Source organism: Engystomops pustulosus, chromosome 9 (genome assembly GCF_040894005.1).
Source record: "Engystomops pustulosus chromosome 9, aEngPut4.maternal, whole genome shotgun sequence".
In the NCBI taxonomy this organism is placed as follows: domain Eukaryota; kingdom Metazoa; phylum Chordata; class Amphibia; order Anura; family Leptodactylidae; genus Engystomops; species Engystomops pustulosus.
Genome location: NC_092419.1, coordinates 33,070,767 through 33,092,400, shown reverse-complemented (window position 1 = coordinate 33,092,400; position 21,634 = coordinate 33,070,767). Strand labels below are relative to the sequence as shown.

Below are 21,634 nucleotides of genomic sequence, written 5' to 3'. Positions count from 1 at the left end.
AGCTGCGTGTGGGCTGTAGGTACACACAAAAGGACTTCATTGTTCTCAATTCATCATTGGAAAGGGAACGTTTCAAAATACGATTGCAATTTTTTTTTTAATTTCTTACCACATTGACAGCCTAAATAATGCAGGAGTCTTATTGTACTCTGTGTTTGTACACTTGCGGCCATATGATTTGTGTGTGCATTCACATTTATAGACAAAGAGAGACAACTATTGAGATTACATTTAGATATATAGATTTTGCAGTGAGGTGTTAAATTCTTGGCAAGGGCAAAAAAAACAATCTTTGCCCAAGGCGAGGGAAAACCCTGCCATTACTCTATTGTTACTGGCAATATTCACAATATTTCTTTTACTGTAAAAGAACATGTTCACATGACAGAGATTAGGGTATTATCTCCTGCAAATCTAATACATCGTGGTATATCCAGAGGTATATTAAGACAGCCCTGGGCAGTATGAATATTATTGCCCCTACAAGTCTGGGGTTCACTTCCTACATACGGTACTAGAATCAAGCTTACTGGAGAATGGGCGATGCGTGCCTTCTGCCTGCTTGAGCAGGAACAGATGTACGAGGATTTCATGGTTAAAGTTCCTTCTCAGTTCATTCTACTGCCCAAACCGCCCTTATTATGATCCACTACTGTGTATACCGAGTCCAGCACGGGAGAGGATGGACACAAGATTCATATGTAGGTAGAAACCTAAGAGCAGATATACATGACAGTAAAAAACGCTTTTTGAAGGGACGCCACATAGCTGCACTAAATGCAGTACTTTTTAATGGTTTGAAGCCCACTACTGTTATTCACAGCTGAGATTTGCCACATTCGTCTACAGGAAGCCTTAAAATTTTAAGTTATCCCCTATCCTGTGGGTAACAAGCTGATAGGTGAGGGATTGACTGCTGGGATGACCACAGATCAATGAGGCAAAACTTCATTCTCACTAATGGACAGAGCTGCAGGAGGAGCAATCGTCCTACTGCTGCATTCAATTGTATGGTAGTGTGGGAAATCACAGAGTTCAGCTTTCCACTATCTCCAGCACTCCCACAGAAAGTGAATAAGACGGTCAGAAATATCTGTCACTAGCATATGACTGCATGGAACATCCTGCTCCTCCACCCATTACTCTATGGATTGCTGGTCCTGTTCTCATGATCGGTGGGGGTCCCAGAACTCAGCTTTGTTATCCCCTATGGACAGCTACTGTGGATAGGGGAGGGGGACTTAAATAGTTAGTACAAGCGCTTTAAAGTGGAGCTAATTTATCATATTGGTTCAGGTCATTGATATATCCGAGAGCCTGACTGTAATAATCAATTAAAAAATAATTGACATCCTTATCTATTTCTTTATAAAACCTAAAGGTATCTTCTCATATGTATATGGTTTTTTATTGGGTCTTACTTATTTCGCTGTGACTTAGAGTACAACAATGTGTAATAGTCCAGTTGCATTTCTGATACGTTTCACCTTAGGGCTTTTTCACATTGGCTTTGTTTTTCCCGTCCGTGGTTCAGTGATTTCCACCGGTGTTTTCGCATTGGCTTGTATTTTCACTGATCCGTAAAAAAATTATGAAACCTGTCCTACGTTTTTCCCTGATGCGGATCACGGAAGGCGATATACGTCTATGGGTCAGCAACCACTGATGAAACATTGTCACTGATGAGGCTGAAAAACCAGGTGTGATGTTTTCAATGTTAAACCTTCAGTTTGTTTTGCAGACACGGAGACAAAACGGAAGAAAAATGGAGACAAAATGCAATGGATGCCAAACTGAAGCAGAACATCAACACCAATGTGAAAGAACCCTAATTACGCCAAATATGAAAAACCTCTGCCAAATTGTGCTGCGTATCACAGCTGGGCACCTTAGTAAATCTTACCTATATGTATGAATAAGAAAATGTGCAAATAAACAACTTTATAACAAAAAGTATTTACTTATATATCCAGGCAGTATAGGTCAGGATGTCTGTGCATAGCAATATATCTCCACCATATGACATAATCTCATACATAGCGTCCCCATGCTGTGAGACCCTTGACAAAATAAATACTGTTATGAAAATAAATCTTGAAAAATAAAAATGAAAGGATCATATTTAACAGACTGTTTACACAGAAAATCACTCAGGCACTTCCATGTTGCATATCCTATAAGCGCTTCATTTACAGAACAGCGGAAGGGAATCCTCCAGCCTGTGAAGTCATGTGGCATTTTTTTTAAGAATATTAGTCCAACTCTCTAAACTTTCCTCAATGAAAAATGTCAACTTTTGTTAAATAACCATTAAACTAAGTGTGCTTTCACATTGGTGTTTTTTTTCACATAAGTGATTTTTTTTTACTGAATCCATTTTGGCCTATGGACACGTACAGGTTGGCTTTCTCTTCCTGGCTTCAGAGATTTTCCACTGATGTCTTACTGATCCATTCTTTTCACACTGTTTTTTTTTCCGGCTGATCCAATGTTGTCAGTGAACACAAACAGATGAGGTTCTGGATTGACCATTGATCAGTGAAAAAATACTGAAGTGTAAAAAAGCTAATTGAAAAGAAAGGCTCAGTAAGGCATTTGTGAAAAATCAGGAAGAAAAAAGCAATCTGTACGTGTCCATACATAGCTAAATTTCTAAATTGTGCAATGATGTAAGGACGTCAGTGTCAGAAATGGCAGCCCTAGCGGATCCTGCTCTCCCTAACAGCCAGGATAGCAGCCCAGCTAGTAGTAGGGTGGATGAGAGTGCAGGTAAGTGGTTGTAGGGGACTCTATAATCAGGAAGACTGATAGAATAATTTGTCGCCAAGACCGCCTCAACCGAATGGTTTGCTGTCTCCCTGGTGCCAGGGTTCGGCATGTGGTGGGCAGGGTGGATAAATTACTGGGAGGGGCTGGGGATGACCCAGCTGTCGTGGTCCATGTTGGTACCAATGACAGAATAGATGGTAGGTGGAGGAGCTTGATGAATAGTTTTAAAGAATTAGGTTCAAAGCTTAAGGGAAGAACCTAGACCCCTGGAATTCTACCTGTGCTATGCGCTACACAGAGCAGACAGCGGGAGCTCAGGGAGTTAAATGCATGGCTCAGATCCTGGGTTTGAGTTCCTAGAGCACTGGGCTGACTTTTCATTGGGGTACAAGCTGTTTTCAGCAGATAACTTGCACCTAAATGGAAGGGGGGCTGCTGTGCTGGGGGAGAAGATCCTAGCAGGGGCGAGGGGTGGCGGAGTATTTGAACTAGGATTGGGGGAGGAGGAAAAGGAAGACACAAATGGGGTAGACAGGTCAGAGAGGGGGCAGGTTATGTTGGTGGGTGGCGAGGTGGGTGGTAAATGGGGGAGTAAGGCAGTGGATAAGAAGATCCACAAGTTCCAAAACAATATAGAAGATATATGTGCCAGTAAAATGACTATAAATCAAATAAATAACTGTGGAAAATGAATGTGTATGTTCACAAATGCCAGAAGTATCGCAAGCAAAATGAGTGAGCTTGAGGCTCTGGTGTTAGGGTCTCAGGGACAGCAGAGAGCTTAACCCCTTAAGGACGCAGGGTTTTTCGGCTAATTTCTCGCTCTCCAACTTCAAAAATCCATAACTTTTTCATTTTTACGTGTACAGACCTGTGTGAGGGCTTATTTTGTGCGTAACAAATTTTACTTTCCCGTAATGTTATTTATTTTAACATGCCGTGTACTGCGAAGCTGAAAAAAAATTCCAAATGTGGAAAAATTGAAAAAAAACCGCACGTTCTTGTGGGCTCAGTTTTTACGACTTTCACTCTTCGCTCCAAATAACACGCCTACTTTATTCTTTGGTTCGGTGCGATCGCGGTGATACCAAATTTATATAGGTTTTATTGTGTTTTAATACATTTTCAAAAATTAAACGAATGTGTACAAAAAAGAAAAAAAAATTTTTGCCATCTTCTGACGCTAATAACTTTTTCATACTTTGGCGCACGGAAATGTGTGAGGGGTCATTTTTTGCGAAATGAGGTGACGTTTTCATTGCTACCATTTTGAGGTCTGTGCGACATTTTGATCATTTTTTATTTCATTTTTTATGTTATGTAAAAAGGTGTAAAAGTCGCATTTCGGACATTTGGGCGCCATTTCCCGCCTTGGAGGTCACCGCCGGCCGTAACCGTTTTTATATTTTATATAGGGCTTGAGAAAGGCTCTTGCAGAGCCGAAACGTCGCTGTCACAGTTGCTCACTATGGAATAAAGACACTTTTTTACTTTTATCTACAACGGAGTGCTGCCCGCTTTCTTTATACTACTACGTTTTTATATTTTGATAGATCGGGCATTTTGGGACGCGGCGATACCTAATATGTCTGTGATTTTTACTGTTTGTTATGTTTTATATCCGTTCTAGGGAAAGGGGGGTGATTTGAACTTTTAATATTTTATTAATTTTTTTTATTTTTTAAACTTTTTTTTTTCTTTTTTTTTTCACTATTTTTTAGACCATCTAGGGTACATTAACCCTAGATGGTCAGATCGCTCCTACCATATACTGCAATACTACAGTATTGCAATATATGGCGTTTTTGCAGGTCATACATTACAATGAGCCACTGGCTCATTGTAACGAACCTGCATAAACCATGTAGCCTCGTGTCAAAAGAAGACCCGAGGCTACCATGGTAACCGATCGCCGCCCCCCGATGACGTTCGGGGGCGTGGCGATCGAAAAAAAGATGGCAGCGCCCGCGCGCCGCCGTCTTTTAAACGCCGCCCGCGACTTTGCGGGCGGCGTTTAGAGGGTTAATAGCCGCGATCGGTGCAAGCACCGACCGCGGTTATTAGCGGTGGGGGTTTTGTGCAAAATGCAAAAACCCCCACCTCTGTATGAAGAGGACTCAGCCCGTGAGCCCTCTTCATACATCCCTTATACCTCTGCGCCGTAGAGCTACGGCGCAGAGCGTTAAGGGGTTAAAGAAGGGTCTAGATGCCTTTTTACACCTAAATAACATTGATGGTTATGTTATATAGAATTGTTTCCCCTAAATCCCTTCCCTTCTTTGGTTGAACTTGATAGACATGTGTCTATTTCAACCGTATAAACTATGATACTATGATAAGCCAAAATGGATTAAATGAAAAATCACTGATAAAAAAACGCCAGTGTGAGTCCATCCTTAGTGATACATGTTATTATTTCATTGCATAAATGCAGAAGAGCTGGAATGGACAATTGTAGGCACCCATTAGGTCTACCTGCAGTCTTGCAGATTTTAATGGAGAGTTGTCACCGGATCATTCACATTTAATTTTATTCGTGAAGATAATTTCCCATAAATAAAGTCAAGTGGTTCCTTAGAAGTGGAGGACAGTTGTCCTTGGATACGACCACTACTGCTACAGTGATTGCACAAAGAAACTAATAGATTTTGTCTATGAAATGTCCGGTAGATACTGATGGCCCACAGCCATCCTGTGGTAATGTTTGCTAAATCCAGGTGGTTGGGCACCTAAATAGCACAAGCGTGGTCCCTGCTGGAAGAGAGTGAAGGTGGTCATATCCAAGGAGGATACGACCACCTACATTTATGGAAAATTATCGTCACACAGGTACATTTTTTAAATACCATGCAATTTAAGAAATCTGTATATAAGGCAGATGAATTAAATTAAATGTGAATGCCGAGGTGAGAACACCCCTTTAAGTACAACATGGTTAAATTATTATCTGTGCTGACCCAGTGCTGCCATCTCTATGTACAAAGAAGCCAATACAGTACAGTGCAATCAAAATGAACACAATGTAAGACCATCGCCGTTACTACACTGTATCATTTCTCTTCCTGTTCATAAGAAAATCCACATTTGTCTGAGCGGTCCATGTCGGACTGTTCCTGAGATTGTTGAATGTGAGGCTTTGACGTCTTCTCCGGCTGCTGCTCATTCAGCTACAGTCCCGCTGATGGCACAGAAGACATGCAAGGAATTCTGCACCCATGAAGATTGTGTATCTTCCTGATAGATCTACAAGAAAATAAGACCTTCGTGGTTACATTGGCACCAGATGTTTACAGCTGACCACAACGTCTTATTCAGCACTAACGTTACCTTCAGAGCTTTCCAAAGACAGCATAAAAGAGATTAAAAAGAAAAAAAGAAATTATTTTTCCAGTTACTGAACTTAATAACCCAAAATAATTTCTCACAGGGAGGGTAAAAGGTCACCGTCACTATTACACATGTTTCGCACATTCGTTTCAGGGATACATTGTATAAACCATCAATATAAAAGCAGTGACCATGAGATACATACGCGATATATTTCATGAGAACGATCATTGGGAGCGGGAACAGCGTCTTCTCTGTCTGCGCATCCTATTACAGCACAACACTTGGGGTCATGCGGTTCAGGGATTCACTAGTGTCCCTTTTCCACAACGTCTCATCACACAAGTGCCTCTTATGAATGGAGTGATGTGGCTCAGGTTTAACCAAGGCTCCATTCATTCTTACTTAGTTTACCATCACAGTTTTCCAAAGACAGTATTAAATAGATAAAAAAAGCAATTTCCATTACTTCCAGGATGGATCTACATAATCTATAGAAGTGAATACAGCACTGGTTACTGCCTTCGTACATAGGCATTTAGAGGCCCTCAAATTATCGCAAAACTCAGACCTCTGATCAGACCTTAGGGGTTAAGCATCATTTATTATCATTCTGAAGCATTTTTACTTTAGAAAACTTTATTTCAAATTACCTGGCTCCCTGCCAGTGTGTGGTGAGTCCTGGAGAGGGAGGAGGCAGCTGCAGCAGCCTGTGTCTTAGTCTCCTCATGCATTCTTCCTTTCCTCCACATTTATGTAGCTACCTTCCTGCTTCCTGTCATTTGCATTGAGCAAGCAGGGGATGGAGAAGGAAGATGTGGAGTACAGGAATAATGCATGAGTAGACGGAAACACCAGCACAAACCTGCTGCAGTTGCCCCCCACTGGACTTACCACACACTGGCAAGAGGCCAGGTAATGTGAAATAAGCTTTATAAACTACTGAAATGATTCAGAATGCTGACAAAGGCATTTTTAAAATCAGCATCGTATAGGATATTAAAACCTGTCACCAGCTTAAAATGACATTCCTGCTGTTAGGTTTCCTTTAATACACTGTAATACACATAATGACACTTAACCCCTAAGAAAAGGGGTATATAATGATATAATTATAACAAAGTATATGAGAAAAATGTTCACAACATAATATGAACTATTAAAAATTATTTTAAATACTGGTTATGCGTAAATATGCTCTGGAAGCCGTTTGTGTTTATCAATACAATTGATGTAACAGTAGTCTTAGAGTACATGCCCAAGGATATTATTGCTGCACTCACATAGCTATCCATAACCTAAGTATGCATGATTTTTACAGTGTGTATGTGGGTGTCAAATAAATTTAAAATTGTATCTGTGAAGGTTATGACTACAGTTATGCAGCAAGTATTACTCATTCAACTAGTATTACCACGCTGCTGCACCTATGACCTGTGACTAGGAGTATTATGCTGCCACGTATCAAGAATTCATTAAGCATTAACTAGACACACTGTCTACCAGCTATCTATTTAAATCACTGGGCAGGTTTGCTTATTTTACTCCAGCATGGATATAAAACAGATCTGCTGCGCTTCTTTCTCTGGATACAATAGTTTTTCTGTGGTGATAGTAACAGCACGATTTGCATGTCCCCTGCTGTGTTATATATCAATATTTGGTAAAGGAAATTGCAAAAAAAAAAAAAAGTGGAGATAACATACTGTAAACATTCAATAATTTTTAGCTGCTGACGGGTTCCAATAGCCTATGCTGTGTCACTTTTAAAAATGCCTTTGTCAGCATTCTGAATCATTTGCCAGCAGGGTGTGGAGAGTCCCAGGGTGGGGGCAGCTGTTGCCTGTGGTTACCTGTGTCTGTCCCCTCTCCTCCAAACTCATGCAGCTACCTCCCCACTTCCTGTCATGTGCATTGAGCTGGCAGGGGAGGGGATGATGTGCAGTAGAGCATGAGCAGACTGAGACACAGGCACACACTCTGCAGCTACATCTCCCCCAGGACTCACCAAACACTGAAAGGGAGCCAGATAATGTGAATTAAACTTATATAAAGCATTGAAAGGATTCACAATACTGACAAAAGCATGACATATTAGAATCTGTCACCATCTAAAAATGACATTCCTAATGACAGGTCTGTGTTAAACATGGGATTAAGTGCTGAACATTCTGACACCAAGTGATCACTGAAACAGGGGGCCACATGAAATGATTCCCCTAAAAAAAATGCAGATAAATGAAGCATTGGCGTGCACCGCCTTCCTGCACCTCATTTACTTCTAACAGACTTCCAGGAGAGCTATGTTGACTATTCTGGACTTTTGCCATCCGAATGTTGGAAAACTGTAGTCTTCCTTGAGATTTTAGGCTTTTCTTTATTTCTTGTTCTTATCCCCCCTATCTTTGTGATTGCTGGCATCATGAAGTAGGGACCAAAAGCAATCAGACACTTTTCCTCTGTTCTGTTGATTGACGTAACTATCAACAGAACAAGCTTTGCCTTTGCTTTGTGTGACACATGCAATCTACTCATATATTAACAAGCATTAACGGAGGAGACTGTGATATAATGGCTTATAATGAGCCACTAGAGGAGATCTAGGGATTTATGTAAATTCCATTAAAACGCTACAGTGAAAAGTTACAGAACCGCTGCTAATTCTGCTTCACATTTAAGTTCTTGCTGTAACATTTGTATCCAGTTTGGAAGATTCCGTTTGAGCTATACGCTTTATTACAAATCTTTCTCCAGGTAATAGTTTAGAGTCCATGTTGTGCAACTCTGAACAAGATACAGGTGGTCCCTACTTACATCCGACTTACAGACGACCCCTAGTTACAGACGGACCCCTCTGCCCACTGTGACCTCTGGTGAAGCTCTCTGAATGAATGCTTTACTATAGTCCCAGGTTGCAATAATCATCTGTAAGGTGTCTGTAATGAAGCTTTATTGATAATCCTTGGTCAGCAAAAAAATTTTAAACTCCAATTGTCACTGGGGCAAACATTTTTTTTGTCTGGATCTATAATGATAAAATATACATTTTCGACTTCCATACAAATTCAATGTCTCAAAGTTAACAAATATCTGAAATGAAGTAATTTTGCACATATTTAATTCAAGATCAATGTTTCTCCTTGGTAACAGACTACAAACATATCCAGTGAAGTCTGATCCTACAGTAACGCTCCTTTCCATCTGTCTCCTGTTTTCTCCTAACATACACCTAGCAGGTTGGGCAAAATGTAGAGGACAGGTGGTTGGCAATGTGACTACAGAAAAAGACTATACAGAGTTTGTGGTTTGATAACAAAGGGACACTTTGTTTTAACAAGGGCTGTTAACTGTGTATGGAGCGGGTTCGTCGCCTTAAACCTCTCCATACAGGAAGGCTGTATTGTACAGTGTATTGTACAGCAGACACCCCTGCGATCAGTGCCAATAAAAATGTCTCAATTTAAAGTATCCAATTTATAGATTAGGTGACAGGAGCAGCCAACTGCTGTCATTGATGAAGAACAGATTAACTACAAAAAATAAGGAGGTTATGGCATTCGTACCTGCTCATGGATGATATCAGAAAGTTCTTTCACCATTTCCCTGAAGTTTGTTTTGAGTCCCTCGTGGTATTCAACCTGATCCTCTTTGATGAGACGTTCATTTAGGTCCAAAGCTGTGGCACACACTTGTATAAACTGTCTGTATAGAAAAGAGCACAAAGGACAACTTACAACATTTGTATGAACGCTACAGATTGTGCGGTCTGTGTTGACTTAGTCGACAATGATGAAACTGGAACAAGACAATGGGTCACATTTACTAGAAGTAGTGCAAACTGCACTAAAAAAGTGTGTTTGCCTGTGTACAACGCAGGGTGTGCCACAATTGTGTCACGTGCCCCAGAAATGTGGCTCTGACACTTCTTAAATACCTGTGCAAGCAGTCTGCACTGAAAAGAACAGGCAAGGTCTGACAGAAAACTGGTGCACGGCCCTTAGTAAACATGGGCCAATGTTCTGTTAAGCTCAGCACTCATAGAGGTGTATGGGACCCAACTGTAACCCTCCGCATGTATCCAATTACATATTGTATAACTTTATAATAATAAAGAGCCAGTGGCCTCTATACAGTGATGTAAACCTCAGTGAGACCAAAATACATAGGGGGTCATTTATCTTTAGTCAGGACATTTGTGTTTGTCTTTTCTAGTTTTTTTTTCCAGGTTTTAGATTTGTTTGATTTATCTAAGAGGTTAATATATCAAGTCTGTGGGATTTTTTTCGACTTTTTTTTAAAAAAAAAAGTTGCACAAAAGTCTTAAACTCTACTGCAACTTATTCTAAAGTTTTTCCTATGCATGGTCAGGACCGGAGTTTCTTAGCAAATTTTTAACCTTGATTTGCATCCAAAATGGTGACTTTTTCATATGTTTACATCTGGATTTTAAAGATGGCACAACACTGAAAAATTTTTGCACGACTAATTTTGTTAGGTGAATAGAAAAGTCGCAAATTTAGGCGCAAATATATCAATTGTGCAATAATAAGAGAAAAAAGGAGACAGTTGTAAGATAAATGACCCCCATAGTGTTGTAACAGTATTAGGAATTCATTTTCCCTTGTTATATACTATTACATGCATATTATTAGGATTCCTCAATAAAATTCATTTCATGGTGATTAACCCTTATGAATATGAAATAGATTTCTTCCTGCATTAGTAAATCATTACTGGAAAAGAGCAAAGTATTCAAGTACAGTAAACAGACGGGTAACCTCATGTTTGACCTGTGAGCAGTGTAATCTCTAGACAGTGTAGCATAGAGACACAGTAAATGAGGGGTGATTAAAAGTAAAGTGAAACATTAATGATAACTTAATGAGTCACTCTGGTTTGTTCTTTGTCACACATGTTGTACAGTACAGATACCAGGATATACACACTGGTTCCATGGATTGTGGATCAGTCATTACCATATACTGTATATATACACTCACCGGCCACTTCATTAGGTACACCTGTCCAACTGCTCGTTAACACTTAATTTCTAATCAGCCAATCACATGGCGGCAACTCAGTGCATTTAGGCATGTAGACATGGTCAAGACAATCTCCTGCAGTTCAAACCGAGCATCAGTATGGGGAAGAAAGGTGATTTGAGTGCCTTTGAACGTGGCATGGTTGTTGGTGCCAGAAGGGCTGGTCTGAGTATTTCAGAAACTGCTGATCTACTGGGATTTTCACGCACAACCATCTCTAGGGATTACAGAGAATGGTCCGAAAAAGAAAAAACATCCAGTGAGCGGCAGTTCTGTGGGCGGAAATGCCTTGTTGATGCCAGAGGTCAGAGGAGAATGGGCAGACTGGTTCGAGCTGATAGAAAGGCAACAGTGACTCAAATCGCCACCCGTTACAACCAAGGTAGGCAGAAGAGCATCTCTGAACGCACAGTACGTCGAACTTTGAGGCAGATGGGCTACAGCAGCAGAAGACCACACCGGGTGCAACTCCTTTTAGCTAAGAACAGGAAACTGAGGCTACAATTTGCACAAGCTCATCGAAATTGGACAGTAGAAGATTGGAAAAACGTTGCTTGGTCTGATGAGTCTCGATTTCTGCTGCAACATTCGGATGGTAGGGTCAGAATTTGGCGTCAACAACATGAAAGCATGGATCCATCCTGCCTTGTATCAACGGTTCAGGCTGGTGGTGGTGGTGTCATGGTGTGGGGAATATTTTCTTGGCACTCTTTGGGCCCCTTGGTACCAATTGAGCATCGTTGCAACGCCACAGCCTACCTGAGTATTGTTGCTGACCATGTCCATCCCTTTATGACCACAATGTACCCAACATCTGATGGCTACTTTCAGCAGGATAATGCGCCATGTCATAAAGCTGGAATCATCTCAGACTGGTTTCTTGAACATGACAATGAGTTCACTGTACTCAAATGGCCTCCACAGTCACCAGATCTCAATCCAATAGAGCATCTTTGGGATGTGGTGGAACGGGAGATTAGCATCATGGATGTGCAGCCGACAAATCTGTGGCAACTGTGTGATGCCATCATGTCAATATGGACCAAAATCTCTGAGGAATGCTTCCAGCACCTTGTTGAATCTATGCCACGAAGAATTGAGGCAGTTCTGAAGGCAAAAGGGGGTCCAACCCGTTACTAGCATGGTGTACCTAATAAAGTGGCCGGTGAGTGTATATATATAATTTTTTTTTTTTGGGGGGGGGGGGGGGGGGGACTATTTAGGGAACTTCTGTCATTTCCATGATATGGAATCAATATCAGGTCGGATGTACCAATGTAATCCATCACCCCTCCCCAGGTTCAGCTATCAATGCAGAGTGTGCATGTACTTCAGCCCCACCTCCCTGCAGCTTCTTCAGTCTGCCTTCATTTGACAGCCGGGAGGGGTATGACAATATGGCTACATCTTCTCAAATTACGCACCTAGAAACACAGTTCTGGTGTCTGATTAAAGAGGTGAATCTCGTCTTAACTATTGCATCAGGGTTGTGTTTCTAGGTGCCATTTATCTTTAGCTATCCACTGTGAATGTTTCAGTCAAGAATATGGAGCTCTATATAAAAATAACATTTTTACTGCAATGTTAACAGTGGATATTTCTGGTTCTTTAACAGACTATACCTCAGATTATGTGTTCCTTGGTGCCACGGTCCAGAAGATTAGGCAGTTGTAGGCTTGCAGCGGGGGCGTGCATAAATTAAAAGCCAAGGAAGCCGAGAGGCACTTGGCTGCCGTCAGCCTGAGCACCTTTGTCAGTTTTACAAGGTTAATATTTCTTTAATAAAGATGCCAGAAAACTTATACAAAACAGTCCCCCCATCCCTTAGATGGAAGAGCAGTCTAATTAGGAACTGTACCACCTTTAATCTGGTGGTAGATGTCCTTTAAGACCTATATGGCCGTATGGCAGTCGTTAAAAGGTATAAGAGGAGCCTCCAAAGCTAGTAATGTCCTACTATAAGGTTAGAAACACTAACTCTCTCAGAGAACCATATTTAAAACACTGTATTTATCAACTTACTTAAAGAGGTCTTTAAGTTCCTTAATCTTTTTGCTAGTATATTTGCTGTTCCGGCTGTCATCTAGGAAAGCTCTGGCATAGGCTAATGGACCTGCGTTCACCTATAACATATTTGCACAAAACAATACATTACTATTATATGAACACATAGAGAAAAAATAAGCATTATACTGATACAATCTATTAGATGCTAGCCAGTATATTTTACTATACCTCTTCATAGAAGCAGGGTTGGCCACATAGAGAGAGGTAAGTGCAGATTCTGGGCTCATCCATATTGGCAGTGGGCTATTTACCAGAATTAGTCAGGCTAGTCTAGGGCTCCTGAACTAATACAATAGAATATTTGTAAGCTGTTCCAATTCTGCTGGGTCAATACTGTAAAGCAACCTGCAAATGTGCAGAATTTATAGAAACCCTATCCAAAAATGAATGTTTTTGGGGTGTTCCTTGATGTCTCCAGGAGTGGGGTAGGTATGCAATAGCTGTGGGAGGACGGCCATTCTTCTGCTCTTATTTTGGCTATATTATAATATTACATTCCTGATAAATATACATCTCAAGAGCATCCCTTATAACTGCCTTTACCCAACAATACATTTCCAGTGCATGTTCCACTAGAAAGAGCAAAAAAAAGTTCTTACTGATAATTACTCACTGAACTAATCCTAAAAAATGTCTGATTACAATTTTTATTAGATATTTGGCATAATTTTTTAACACTTCAATCATCTCCATATGGATTTATCTTTGTCGTTGCTGTTAACATTGATGTTGGTTGTCTATTAATGACATGTATTGTTCAGGAGGCACATCCTCCCCCATCACCTCTTTCAGCACCATGGACAGAATCATTGCTTACAGCTACAATTGTCGGTGGTGGCTTTTTATGAGGGAACCAAATCACAAAGACATTTTCGCAAAGACTTTTTTTTAAGAAAGAACCAAAAGAGTCCAAAGCCCTCAGCTTTTATACCTGTACAGAGACACAGCCTTGGAGTTTTAGCTGTAACTGGATCATGTCGACCTCTGGAGATGAACAGATCTTCTGTAAGTCTGCGGTTTTGTCTTTGATCTCATCGATAGCTACGTCAATGGGCTTAAGGTCCACCTGGTGCTCATAGATTACGGGTATTCTTTTCTTTACATATGGAAAAGAGTTTGATGCTGGAAAGTTTTATAAAAGCATGGAGAAAATTAGAAAAAATTCCCTAAAGCATTTGTCCATCTCATTAGCAAAACCTGCATGGGTCTAAGTACACAAGACAGAGGAGTCGGGTGACCTACTCCCAAATCGTTTCTGTTACTCTTGAGAAAATATAGGGCCCTTTTTGGTAACAGTGCTGTTCCTATTAACTTGGCACAACTTTGTAACCCAATATCAAAGCGTATGAGATTAAGGAGGTAGTGATGAGCAGACCTGAACTGCAATATTTGAGTCAGTGCCGAATATTGCAAGTCCCCGACACGAACACAAAAAAATTGTTATCGAGTTCAGCTCAATGCTTATCGGTAAAACCTGCAATCAGTGCCAGGGTGTTACTACTTACATAAAGCGGGCAACACTGCCAGCGGCCTCTATTTGCCGGCAGCGCATACGTGCCGCCATTTTTCTAAGGATCTTGTCACTTCCCATGATGTCATTGAGGCTGCTGGCATTTTTGCATGTGATATGTAAGGGATACCACCTGCGTTGGCAGGACTGATCACAGGTCCGGGTACACAGACACGAACTTTTGGCCAAAGCCGATCACCCCTGGGTCCACTCAATATTAGCATGCAATGAACCAATTGTTTGAAAAGTTGTCTAAAATGGTAGGTCCCAACTAGTAATTCTGGGAGTCCTTCCATTCTAGTCATCCTTTTGAGGTTCCAGTGCAGGATATGTAGATAACTTACTTGTCAATATGGTTCTCTTCTTACACTGTTCTTCAACGCTTCCATGCTTTTTTCCTGACAGCGTGTATGGAGTTTCGAAGACAAATCGGCTAATGTTGTGATTCTTCTCAAAATCTGTCTTCCTATCAGAAAGCTCCTGCTCTTCTAAATAAGGCTTGACATATGTTATCTGAATGTGAGCCAACTTTACATCAAGATCTTTTACATTGACCTATCAAAACAAAATTGAAGTGGATATTTAGCTTCAGAATTCATATGTTATCTATGTGAAGTCATCGCTGCAGACTGGTGAACAGACATAAAGGAGAGGACCTGAGCCGCAGCACTGGATCTTAAAAGCAAACACTTACAAATGAAGAATACTCATGCTCAGCGTACCTTGTTAGAATCCTGGATCATTTTTACATTATCTGGGCCAAATTTGTCACCATATAGATTTAATAGTCGTAAAGATATCTCTGAGAGTCCCGTTAGCTTTGGCTCTTTGTAAATATATTCCTTGCCATCTTCTTCTTCAAAGAAACCCTGTTGAAAAAGGAGATCCTAGTTAGTTTTAGGCCCAGTTCACACCCATGTTCTCCTGTCACTATGACACTAATAAGGGAAGTTTAATGAATCTGTTAACATGTCCTTGATCTCAACGGTCCATTAGTGTCCGCTGGCACCACATCTGTTAATGCTTCAGATGTTTAAGTGGAAAATTGAATGGACCATGCAGCACTAGTCTTTCCATATTAAATAACAGAACTGGTGTAAGCGGTCACTGATAGAGGCCATTGAGAGTCCATTAAAATTGACATTTTAAGGGATCCGTTATTATCTTTCTAGTGGCAGAAGATAACAAAGTAAACTGGCCAATTAAAATAAACTAAACAATTATTAAAAACAGTGATGAAGTAACTTAGGTGTGAACTGTGCCTTATAAGCTATTCAGTATACATTAGGATGTTTGACTTTAATGTTAGAGATAACGTGAAAAAGAAATGTGTGGTAAACTTTGCAAAAACTTTATTAAATAAAAAGTTTTTTTTTTCCTGCTCCTCTTCCCCTGCAGTGAGTAGTGCATCTGTGCAACTGTACACAGGGAGCAGACAGATAAGGAGAAGATATCAAAATTTCTAAGCACTTAAAGGGGTATTTCCATGAAGACATCAACACTTTCTCTAATTCCCTGTTATTCGCTTATTAAAATTAGCTTCTTCTGTCTGCATGGCTGCAGTGTTCTCTGTCTCCTGCCACTCCCTCCTGCATTACAGATGCAGCTCAGACACAGGTATTTCCTGCCAGCAAGCAGGGGCTACAGACAGATAAGGTCTTTATTTGGGAGGGAGACATATAGCAGAGCTGACTCTGTGTGTGTTACAGGTGAGTTAGAAGCTGAGAGTGTCATTTATATCCATCTCATGGAAATGATCATCTCTCATCTCTGATTTGTCTCGTCTCTATTTCTATATGCCAGATGCTAGTAGAATGTTCAGAAGCTAAATGAAAGTGTAGATAAACCTTGTACCCTGATAACCTTAGCACATATTTAGCACACAGCATCTCATAGCACAGAGTAATCAAGAAGTGTCTGGTTAGAGAGTCTCCGCCCACACTCTGTAATTTTACACTGACCATCGCTGAGTGATAGGAGCCAAAACAGCAATAAAAATTTGTAAAATTGTAAAGTAAAGGGTTAAAAATGATCTTTATTGTGTAAAAATTGCAAGGGAATTAAATTTGAGAACTTTCTTTCATGGATAAACCCCTTTACCATCACTACTAAGCTTGATGAACCAGGGACACTTACTTATAGATCTAGGCATCGTGGCTATGCTAATCTTCTTATATTTGTTATCTATGGCATCCTTCTAAAATCAACTTTTTAAATTATGCTAATGAGTCGGAAAGGCTCTGGGAGGTGTTTCCAAAGTAGTAGATTCACAGGATGCTACAGTGTGCAAGGAGTACTTCCCCCTCCCACTGTGGGCTGAAACTTCCTTATCTGCAGTGTGATATTAGGAAGTGCTAATGGAGCTGGGGAGATGGTGAGACGGTTTCACAGTTGGTGAAGCCAGAGCATGGTGGGGCTCTGGTAAAGTCATTCTGGATCATTAGCATAATTTTATAAGTTGATTTTAGAAGGAAGCAGGCCATGGATAACAAATATAAGAAGATTACCACAGTCACAGTGCCTGCATCTATAAATATGTTCCTGATTTATCCATGATTGATTTTGATGGTAGATTCCCTTTAATTATTCATTAATGTAAGAGAAATAAGCCTTTCAAGAAAAACACTGGCCCGGTCTGTTAGGAGTTTAGTCTTTAGTAACTTCTCCTTATCAGTTTGCTCTCTGTGTACAAGAGTATGGATGGGAAGTTTGTTTAGAAATATTGATAAGTGCAGAGAAAGAAGGTGTGTTTGACATTTATTAAAAAAAAGTTCAATATTTTCACCTTAAGTATTTATTAGTAAAACTGTAATAAAAATAGTTTTAGTTCAGAAACAGAACTAAAATGCATATTGGAAATTTTTACAGCCAATGCTACAAAAACAAAACATTATATTCTGCACCAGTCCCAAAAGGGTCAAAGTGTTTTTTTTCATATCACATTGCTTATGGAAAAAATTGTATTATTTACACGGGACACGTCACGTACACTACTAAACCGCAATATTATCAGGACATCAAAAAACAAACATAGTGTCACAAGGTCTTTGTTGCAAATAGAGGAAGTAACGTTAATACGTTTATGTAACATAAAACAAAAAAAAACAGTGAGAAGACATCAAGATTCAAAACAAAGGGATTATGATCTTAGATAAGTGACTATTCTCTTTGCCTAATGGATCTATGCAAATCAGACCTATCAATATATACCATGATCTGCTGCAAGACCTGGCTAATACAGAACATTTGCATCACCTAGGGTGAGTCAGTCTACAAAATATGGAAGTTTATAAAGATAACATATTGGAAATTGAATAATCTGACCACATCTGTCATCATAGAGCAAGTAGGGCAAATCTTATCTATGGTGGCAGATGTAGAGGGCAAATGGTTATAAAATTGAGTTAACTGCAATGCAATTTATATAACAGGTGGTTTCCTTGTCACCCTCTAATGTGATATGGAAAGTAATAACATCAGGTTATAGTCCAAAAAGCTGATTACAGATGGAGAACAGTTCGATCACTGCTTGTTGTGATTGGCATTTATTTTCTGCAGTGGATACAGTTTATACATTAAGTTAATTTAAAGGGAATCTGTCAGCAGTTCTGACCATACAAAGTTTTGGCAGGGTTCTGGTTAAAGAACAACTATCTCCAGGATCGCGGATTGTAAACCAAGCACACTGGTGTAGGATCTGATCTTTCAGTTTCCTGTGTCCTTGAGTTTAAGAAAAAAAGCCTTTAAAATTATGCAAATAAGCCTGAGGGGCTCCAGGCTGCATTAACATCTATGAGGAAGCGTGGGCGAAACGTGTGTTGGGGAATCCGTGGGCGACCACATTGCACTAACATGGGTAAGACACATCCGTTGCTTTCAAGTATATTGGTCACTATGAATTGTGATATCATTTTTGATGTGAGATATTTATTTTGAAAGACCACTTATAGCTGGTAGATATACCCTATATGTTGCATATGTGACTTGACCCAGTCGGACCATAGTATTGGGTTCTCTGATTGCATTAATTGTATCTGCTTTTTCATATATCTAATAAAGTTGATGAATTTGTATTTTTATATAAAGAAAGGTGTAACTCCTGCATTTTGGGTTGTATTTTTGTATTTTGGAGTAGTTCTACAATTTAGAAGGTGGAAGGTTATATACCTAGTCCCATAATGTAGCAAAATGGAGATAAGGTATCTGAATCCATTAACATCTATGGAGCCTGGAGATCCTAAGGCTCATTTTCATAGTTTTAAAAGCCTTTTTTGTAAGAAAAAAAAGGGGCATGGGAAGCTAAAAGAAGAGCAGATCCTGCCAGAGGTAGATGTCCTTTAAATACTAGAGCAGCACTCAGAGGAGAAGGGAGTTTGAGAACATCTTAATGCAGAAAGCTAAGAAAACCACAGTTTGAGGTCACATCTGTGGTGCTCCAAGTCCAGTAACGATCCTGGAGTATTAATCCATTTTTCACAGTCCTGCTGCTACTATCAAAACCTTTTACCTGAATCTCAAATAATTAACAGGATCTCCTTGATATCCTTAGGTCCACTAACAGGACATCTACCATCAGATTTACTGATGGTAGATGTCCCAAACTTACCTGCTAAGAAAACAGCAGTGTGAGGTCACACATGTGGTTCTCCAAGTCCAGCAACGATCCTGGAGAATTAATCCATTTTTTACAGTCCTACTGCTACTATCTAAACCTTTTACTTGAAACTCACATAACTAACAGGATCTCCTTGATATCCTTATGTCCACTTACAGGACATCTACCAAAAGATTTACAGATGGTAGATGTCCCAAACTTACCTGTTGGTAATGTATATCAGGGTATGACCTTGCTTTTGTTATCTACTGGCACATCAGCATTCTTGTAAAAAACACTTTATAAAAATATTCAAATAAAATATAAATACTTTATATAAGTTTTATTCACACTACCTAGCTCCCTGCCAGCAGCATGTGGGTAGTCCATGGGGAGGGGAAGCTGCAGCCTGTGTGTGCCTGTGTCTCAGTCTCCTCATGCATTCTTCCCCCTCCCTTCCCTGCCAGCTCAAACACATGACAGGAAGTGAGAAGGGAAGACTGACAAAGGCACCCACAGGCTGCATCAGCTCTCTCCCCTGGGAATTACTATATGTTGCTGCCAGGGAGACTGTTAATGTGAAATATACTATTAAAATTTTTAAAAATCAGCAAAGCATAGGCTATTGGAACCTGTGACAGCTTAAATGACATTCCTGGTGACAGGTTCACTTTACAGTCAGGTTTCTTCTTATAAAACAGAGAACATCTATTTGAAGGTCAATTAAGATCTCCTTCTTTTTTCTATCTCCTAAGGCATTCGTTATTGCCAGGCTTCTGCTTAGGGAACACACTGCAGAAGTTTCAGGTGTTTGAGTGCTTGCTGAGTGTTTTTTCCTGTTCTTTTATCCTTTGTTTGCCAGTGTGTGCAATACTCTTCAGATAAGCAGACCTGCCCAGAGCGCTGACATGTCCTCTATAACCTTTTGTAAAGATGCTGTAATTCTATCCTAATCAAATTAATATACAGCTCAGTACATAGATTAACACAAAATTCCTCACAAACACTGAGCAGGAAATAATTGTTGCAAACTTTGTATAGGTGGCCGGATTCTCATGGAAGGTATTCTTGTCATCATAACTTGTTTCCACAGAAGCCGTAACTGAGATGATGAGTAAACATGCATCACTAGTACTGCCAAAGAGCATAAGGAAAGACCCAGTTTAAGGCCTCATTCACACGACCGTGTGCTGGGCAGAGATCGGAGAGGAGCTCGGCAGTTACAGTACGGACAGACACAGTGAGCTCACCGCGCGGTGCCCATACATCGCTCTATGGTGGCCATGGGCGAGCCACAATTTGTGTAGCCAGCTCACGACTCCCATAACTGCCCAAAGCTTTGCCCATCTGTAATGCAGAAGGTGGGAGGAAGTTATGTATAGCCAGGGCACAGCATGGAATAACTATATAATATATACAGTGGACATTCTGTAATGATTCAGACAGCGACAGAGACCAGAAATTTTCAGCAATGTGTTAACAATAATAACATTATTTTTATTTTATTGAATTGGTTTTTGCACCCAGAATCTGTAGCAATATTTTGAATACGGTAAATTCCTAATAAGCAGCAGAAATAATTCTTTTCTGCAGTTTTTTTTTTTTCAGTATGCAGGTGTGTTCCTTTTCACAACAACAATTTGTGCTCATGTTCCCAGCCTGACACCATGTCCACGCATTTTAGGCATAATGATAATGCTTGGACTGTGTTCAGTCTGTGGAATACAGCCAGCATAAAGGGAGATTTATCAAATGTACCTGAGAGCAGATCTTTTCTAGCTGCTCATGGAAACCAATCAAAACTCAGCTTTCATTTTCCCACAGCAGTTTGTAAAATGAAATCTGAGCTCTGGTTGTTTGCCATGGGCAACTAGACAGCTCTGCTCACACACATCTGATAAATGTTTTTTTGGTCTGAACATGCTTGTGTCATAGTGGCCTCATGAAAGGACACGTACACTTAGGCCCCGTTCACACTTGCGTTTTTCATGCGCATGTTCTGCTTCTGCTTTTGATGAGCAGAACTTGCATTGCACTCTGACCCATTGTAATCAATGTTTTTTTTCAGATTTTTTTTCAAGCACACATTCGCATTTAAATCTCGGCATGCTCTACTTTTGCAAGTCAAGCGTGTGAAAAACGCCCCATACAAGTCTATGGAGATGCATCAAAAACGCATTGCACTCTGAGACACAGGCAAGTGCAATGCGTTTTTCACTGATCAATTGCCATGGAAAAGATAGAGCTCAGTCCTGAGACTTTTTCACATGCGTTGTCTGCGTGTGAGCATCGCATTGAAAACACCAAAAAAAGGCATTAAAAACT

At 40.2% G+C, this 21,634-nt stretch overlaps 1 protein-coding gene across 2 annotated transcripts in view; it reads right to left on the bottom strand.

Moving 5' to 3' along the window:
• Positions 1 to 4,621: 4,621 nt before the first annotated feature.
• Positions 4,622 to 21,634, bottom strand: part of DOCK11 (dedicator of cytokinesis 11) — a 133,978-nt gene continuing 116,965 nt past the window's right edge. For both annotated transcript variants that reach the window (XM_072125635.1, XM_072125636.1), the window contains 6 exons: positions 15,438 to 15,584; positions 15,060 to 15,270; positions 14,137 to 14,327; positions 13,161 to 13,261; positions 9,660 to 9,798; positions 4,622 to 6,012 (listed from right to left, as the gene is read on the bottom strand). In XM_072125635.1, coding sequence (XP_071981736.1) covers positions 5,929 to 6,012; positions 9,660 to 9,798; positions 13,161 to 13,261; positions 14,137 to 14,327; positions 15,060 to 15,270; positions 15,438 to 15,584 — 873 coding nt within the window. In that variant the 3' untranslated portion in view covers positions 4,622 to 5,928. The remainder of the gene's footprint in view (positions 6,013 to 9,659; positions 9,799 to 13,160; positions 13,262 to 14,136; positions 14,328 to 15,059; positions 15,271 to 15,437; positions 15,585 to 21,634) is intronic.